The 6,977-nt window shown below is 37.9% G+C and overlaps 1 protein-coding gene across 2 annotated transcripts in view; it reads left to right on the forward strand.

Annotated features, from left to right (window-relative positions):
* LOC107031246 (piezo-type mechanosensitive ion channel homolog) overlaps positions 1-6,977 on the forward strand; it is a 30,655-nt gene that overhangs the window by 7,204 nt on the left and 16,474 nt on the right. For both annotated transcript variants that reach the window (XM_015232544.2, XM_015232546.2), the window contains exons 5-8: positions 823-979; positions 1,084-1,270; positions 3,710-3,825; positions 4,482-4,566. In XM_015232544.2, the coding sequence (XP_015088030.1) occupies positions 823-979; positions 1,084-1,270; positions 3,710-3,825; positions 4,482-4,566 (545 nt within the window). The remainder of the gene's footprint in view (positions 1-822; positions 980-1,083; positions 1,271-3,709; positions 3,826-4,481; positions 4,567-6,977) is intronic.

A 6,977-nucleotide genomic window follows, 5' to 3' on the forward strand; every position in this document is an offset into this window, starting at 1 on the left:
GCGGGGGGAGAAGTCAAAGTGCTTGGAGATGTTGCTCCACTAACATCATGTGGTCATATGAGAAAAAAAAATAGGAGGGGACTCAAATTGATAAACCAATTTTGTTGAATGGCAATAAAGTAGTCTTTCCTAGTTTCCTTGTCATGTACCCCAGAGGTCCTTTTTTTTTTACAAGGGTAACTGGTGACTGGTGTACCCGAGAGGTCCTTTTTTGTATATCAGACTGGATTTCTTTTGTGGAGAACCAAATTTTGGTTTAGGCTCTGTATGTTTTGGTATACGTCTTCTATATGGGGCTTCCCCATCATGAATATTATTATTTACTTTATAGAAGAAAAAATATGCACAAAAAGGATTAGGATTTCTTGTTGCAAGCACCTTGAAGACAATTATGCAACAAATAAAAAGCTGATCCTTTTCCTGTCTTAAATTTTATTAGCTACTCATTTTGTGAACAAATGAACAAATATATTTCAAGTGGTCCTTATTATGTAAAATAGTGTGTGTGTGTATTTTGTTAGTGATATAATCCTTGTTTATTTTGTTACTTAGACAGAATCTCTTCATAATAATGTGGCGGATCTTGTGGTCAGCCTATTGTTTACTTTGTTTTTTCGATGTTCAAACAGGATTCCTATCTGGATTTTTTAATGCAATTTAATCTTTTCCCCCCTTTTTTTGGTATTAGATGCTGCTAATGGGTTTGCTTTGATTAAATAGTTTTTTCAGTATGTTGAGCTTCAATTAATTTGCAATTACTGGAAGATAAAAATATGCTCTCCTTCAAAAGTTGACTTTATTTATCTTATGTTTGCATGGAAGGTTCCCGTCTTAGAGTGAGTTCTTGCTTATTTCTGCCTGCTGTTCAGTTGATTGTGGGAATTAGCTATCCTTCTTGGCTTTCGCTACCCTTTTTCATTTGTAGCTGTGTGGGACTGGTTGATTTGTCTTTAACAAGCAACTTTTTAGGTCTATTCAGGTAATTGTGCTGATGATCCTTTTATATTCATATGTATTAACATCTTTTATCCTTTTGCTTCTAAATCCTAAAGGGTTTTATTTTCTTCTTTGATGATTTTGTAGGGGGTGGAAGCTACTCTGGCTATATTCTGGTTTCAACCTTAGCCTGCTTTATTTTTATCAGCTCCGTATTCCATTTCCACAGATGTTCTACGTAGTAGCTGATTATATTGGTTTGTACAAAATATCAGCGCACTCTGATTGGCAAAAAAATTGTTCTGGCCTTTCTCTTTTGGCATACTACTACTTGGTACTCACATCTTCAATGCTAAAAGTCACTTATACAGTTGATTAATGCTACTTACATGATTGTATATCCTCTTTGTACTTCCTGTGACTTTGGATCTACTTATGATATTGAAGCATTGAAGTCCTTTTTGTGTGCATTCCTATTGCTATATATATGAGGGGGATCTTGACTGACCTTAGCCACATCTATTGTAATCTTTATCGTTTGTCATCTCTTAAATGTGTTTTATTCCTTGTATAACCGAATAGAAAGGGTGCATTTCAATTCTTTTTGAGAGAAATGAGGCTTTTGCTGAGTTGTACTAGTTAACAAAGAACCGAAGATAATATGGTTTTACTGTCAAGAACGTGTGTGTTATTTATGGTGAAAGAAAGAGTTCAAAGGCCCAAATTGTAGTATTTTGTCATAGTGTAGGACAAGTTACATAACTTTTACATGACACTTGATGCATATTTGTATATAAACCTTCACTATCTATGTTTTAGCTCGCTCTCATTTACCTTCTCCGATCCCATGAAGACCTTCTTGACAGGGGCCTTCTCCCTTTACCTTCTCCAATCTAATGAAGACCCTCTTGACAAAGGCCTTCCACAAATTAGAAGCTACTAGTTTCCTGCAGGTCTTTATATTCCTGTAGCAGAACCCTTCTTTGAGGACTACAACTCAGCTACTTAGAGAGGTTTCATTTTCTCACTTTTTCTGAAGGAAGATATGGTGTAGATATCGAAGCCTAACCTCAAGTTAATAGTGTAAAGGTGGATCTTGGGCCTAACTCAACCCCAAAAGCTAGCTTATGAGAGAAGGATTGTCCAAATCCATATAAGTAAACCAAATTCCCATCCCTTTTCCAATGTGGGAATTCTTAACACTCCCTTGCATGCGTAGACCTCGTTAACTGGAGCGGGGATACTATAATATGGGGGCCCAACATCGGGGAACAAAGAATCGGGATGGGTCTGGTTGTGATACCATGTAAAGATGGATGTTGGGTCTATCTCAATTCCAAAAGCTAGCTTATGAGGGGAGGATTGTCCAAGTCCATATAAGGAGATCAAATTCCCATCCTTTATCCGATGTGGGAGTTCTTAAAAAATAGCTTATGTATATTTTGTTTAGCCTTCGACAGATCACATTCTTTTTCTTAGCCCAAGCATGGGCTAAGGCAGTGACACTCGGGCTGAGGAATCTTGCCTATATTAGTTCCATATTTTGGTGGTGTTTACCATCTTATTGAAAATATTAAACTATTGTGGAGGATATACTTATTAAGGGAAAAGAACTATTTGGGATGGGTCACTTTATGAATTTAATGAGGTCTCAGCATAACTTAAGATTTGATCTGCAAACATTTACAAAGACCTGAAGCTTAATCAGCAGCTTGTGCTATTTCTGAAGAGTCCCACATCAGTAGTTTAACAGATGGGTGGTCTTTTTAGTATGACTTGGACAATCATCACCTCATGAGCTAACTTTTTGGGTTGAGTTAGGCCCAAGATCCATTTCTTATTGGTGTTTTATAATTAAGTCTCTACCTTAATGCCTCATGTTGTTCTCGGCAAGTTGGTCATCGTAAGATCTATTTGCAAGCTTAAATGCAGATTCTTACATGTTTGTTTAACTTTGTGTGTCCCAGGGGTATTATTGTTCTTGTGCTGGTGGTCATATAAATATAATGATGTAGGAGCTAGAGACCTATGTTTGAAGAAGAGTCTCTTTAGAAATATAGGGAGAGGTGGAGACTACTGAATCAGTTGGCTCAGCTCTGAACATGCTATGTGATAACCTAAACTAACTCTCCCTTTCCTCTCCTCTCTATTCTAAACATTCTCCTAGTTTACCGAGAACTTTTCTGACGAAGGTCCAAGGGAAATATGGACTTTTTTCATAATTTTGCTAAACATCAGGAGCCTTATAAAATCCCTTAAGTTCTTGTAAATTAATTTCTGAAACGGTACTCGACAGCAAGGCCAAAGTTGATAAATCTGCAGAGAGTAAGAGCTTTTTGTTGGTACCATGCTATATCATCCTCCCCCTCCATCTTCCTGTATCCTAGTATCCTATATCCAGTTTATTGTTTTTTTTTTCCTTTTTTATTCAACCTTTCCCCTATTTCCTTTGGTGGATCATCTGGACATTCTTAAGGGGTACTATTCCAGGTGCTCTTATTACATGGAATTGTCTTAGGACTTCGGCGCTGCGCTAGTTTATTTTGGAAGATTGAGAGGGAAGAACTTCTAATTTGGCCTAACTTCTGGAATGATCCAGCTGTGATAAGTTTGCGTTAGAATGGTTTTTTGATTTCCATTCTCATGTGATGCTATTCATTTAAACTAATTGTAATCTCTCTTTCTGTTTTAAAACAAATGCATTTTGTCGTTCATGCTCAACAGTCCAGGTAGTTGGAGCAGATAACAATGCGATTTTGTTTACCGTATGCAGATCTCTTTCATTGAAGGTGATTTGGAGGAAATGTATCTCATTATGACCATGACAGATGGAAACTTGACTGAGCGTCTTCTTCCCTCGAGGCATTCCTTTTTTGTTCGTGAATACAGGTGACTACTGCAGTGTTTATATCTATGGATCTATCCACTTGTTTATCTTATTTTCAGTAGCTTTCTATGCCTATTGGCATACACAGTTACCTTAAAGCTTCCATATGCATTTTTTCCTGTGTTTGGAAACAGTATTTTTGTAGTTTGTACAAGATGATCTCATGATATACATGGCACATAAAAGAGTTCTTGAGTTGCAACAAGGTCAGTGTCAAAATTGCTCGAGTATGAGCAGTAGTCTTGCCAAACCTTTTAAATTCCTTATACATGTAGCATCCTTGCTATGGCTAGTGAGCAGTCCAGTGCACAAAGCATCCAGCGTATGCAGGTCCTGGGAAGGGTCGCATCCCAAAGGGGTGTAATGTTGACAGTCTATCCTAATGCAAGGATTAGTGGCTACTTCCATGGCTCGGACCATCCTTGCTATGTCTAGTGACGGAACATAAATCTTATTTTCCTTCGTAGAAACTTTTGAAAGATCATATTTTGACAACATCGACTACATTTCCTCCTTTGGTTGTGAATCTGTCCTTTTCTTTGCTGATGATTAAGGGAGAGCTCCGTTTACCTTTATAGCTTTCCATTGTTTGAATTTCTTGATGGATACATCTTGTGAAGTCTTTGCTCAAAACATATATACTTTAATGTGATTGCAGATCTGGTGTGAGGCATACTAACGTTTTGTTGAAGAGGACAGTTTTCCGAATTTTCACCATCAACTTTTTCACGTACGGCTTCCCGGTACATGTTCTTAAACGACTATGAATTGTGGTCTGCTTTCCTTTTTTTTTTTTTTAAATGGTAATGTGGTCTGCTTTCTCTTTTCCTCTTTGATTTCCCAAAAAAAGCCTCCAAGTAGTTGCAACTTATATGCTCCAAATAGATTGCGACATGAAATGATGTTATGGTGATTTTCAGGCCAGATAAAATGAAAGTGGTTGCCTGGAAATCCGAACTGATTAGATGAATGCGGAAAACCGGATTTCTTCCCTCACCAAGACCTTATAATTATATGACTTCTCAAACAATGCATCTCTTCCAACCCCATCTCCATGAATCCTAGCAAGCATGTGATGTACTTTTCTTGTAAAGCATTTTAATCACGCCTTTCAATTCAACTACTTTCAAGTTTTGAACGTTCCTCCTAGCCCCTATGTCCAAAGTATGCTGCCTTCTTGTAAATGCTGGATCAATTATTTAGTTATTGTCAGCATAATGATTTTCCCTAGAAAAGCTCCCAGGAATGATTACCAATGTTCTTTCTCTCTCCTACTTTCTAGGACTGCAGAAGCCCATTTTTCCGGCAACTCCTACCGGAATCTAAGCCTCCTTTTTTCAAGCCAACAATAAGCACCCACTGTGATTATTGCATACAATTTAGCTCTTAGGATGGAAGAGAACAGAATTTACTTCAAAGCAGGCCTCAAATCGTTCCATAAAACCAGATGGTCCACGGGCAAGTCTGAATGGTACAAATGGATCGGAAGGAGTTGGAAGATGATGTGTAGATCAGTTATGAGCAAGAAATCTACGGAATGGATCTGCTTCTATCTGAAAGAGGCGCCAAAGGAACAAAAGAAGGAGATTGTGAGGTGGAAGTTTTCTGAACGAGTTGCAGAGCATTTTTAAGCAAGAAACATGATGAATACGGGAAATATATAAGCATAATAACTCTAAATAGCGGGGGAAGGTCAGGCTTAATTATTAGAACTTGCATTGGATGCAGTGTGGTTGGACCATTGGCATGCAGAACTTTATCCACTCATCCCCGAATCCCATCTTCAGCATTACAACGTCCAACTTGTTTTAGTTCAAATGGTCATAGGCCTTTCCACCATTTTGTTTATGCAAGATCCTTAGCTACTCCATATTTTCCTCTAAAGTTACCAAAGCTGCATAATGATTTCTCTTTTTTCCATGAACACATTCATAGAGGAAAGTTCCCCGTGGATGTCTTAAATTGAGTTTCGGAAGATTTGTGAGTGAATGACAAATTTCTTTGAAAAAGACCCTCAAATTACCTCTTCATGCTAGAATTGAGTTTGAGCCTAATGCAACTCCAAAAGTTAGCTCATGAGGTGAGGATTTTCCTAGATCAATAAGAAGATAACATGTCCTTTCTTCAACGTATGTGGGACACTTGAGCGTCGACATCATAACATGGGTTCCTAACATTATTTAGCCAAGAGTAGGAGATGTTTCTTGCTTCGACACAACCTCAAAGACAACTCATGAGGTGATAATGCTTTAGACCAGTATAAGTAGATGACATGCCATCTAACACATCAAAAAGCTAGTTTCTTCTATAAAAACTTGTTGTGTAAAGAATTGAAAAAACAAACACGTTTTTTGTAAATTACTTTGCAAGAAGTCAAAACATGTTCCAATTTCCAAATAAACGCCACGCTTTATTTTACCTTATCAAGAAAATCCCCGGACAAACAAACTAATGCCACCTGTAGTGACGTTCGTCCTTTTAACAAATTCAGTTTTTTTTTGATAACCGAGAAAGCTATCTGTGACCTGCCCTTTGGACCAATTACAGCCTTCTAAACTCGGTAGATGATGGGCCCACCCCTCTACCGTTCTCCACTTAAATACCGGGCTTCACTTTGCATGGTGTGGGGCTTGAACCTGCGACCTAAGCCACAAATCCTCCACCTTTTGCCACTCGAGCTAGGCCTTGGGGGCACAAATTCAGGTTTTGAACAATCTTTTCCTTCGGAAAATTAACCCTTGGATTCCTTCTGAAGTGCGAGGCGCCACTAAATCCAACTTAGTACCAGTCATTTTCTTTGATATTAACCTTTCAGTAACATATCATGTTGTGACTTAATGGTGATTTCAGTTGCAAAATTTAAATGCTATATTAATACTTAGTTTATTTGTAATGCCACATTATCTTTTCAAAATTAAATTTAGTTTTCCTTGAAAATGTAATGAAAACATTCCAATGAAAGTTATATCCTCATATCCCATCAGAAGAAGGGGATCTAGGGGGCGGAAGAGGGTTTGAACCCCCTTCATTAAAAAATTACACTGCATATGCAAAGTCAAATTTGATTTTTATGTATATATCTCTTCCATAATGAACCTACTTTTACCACAACCAAGAAACTTGGCTCAGTGGTTCAGAAGTTCCCCCCCCCCCC

This window comes from Solanum pennellii, chromosome 9 (assembly GCF_001406875.1).
Source record: "Solanum pennellii chromosome 9, SPENNV200".
Classification (NCBI taxonomy): domain Eukaryota; kingdom Viridiplantae; phylum Streptophyta; class Magnoliopsida; order Solanales; family Solanaceae; genus Solanum; species Solanum pennellii.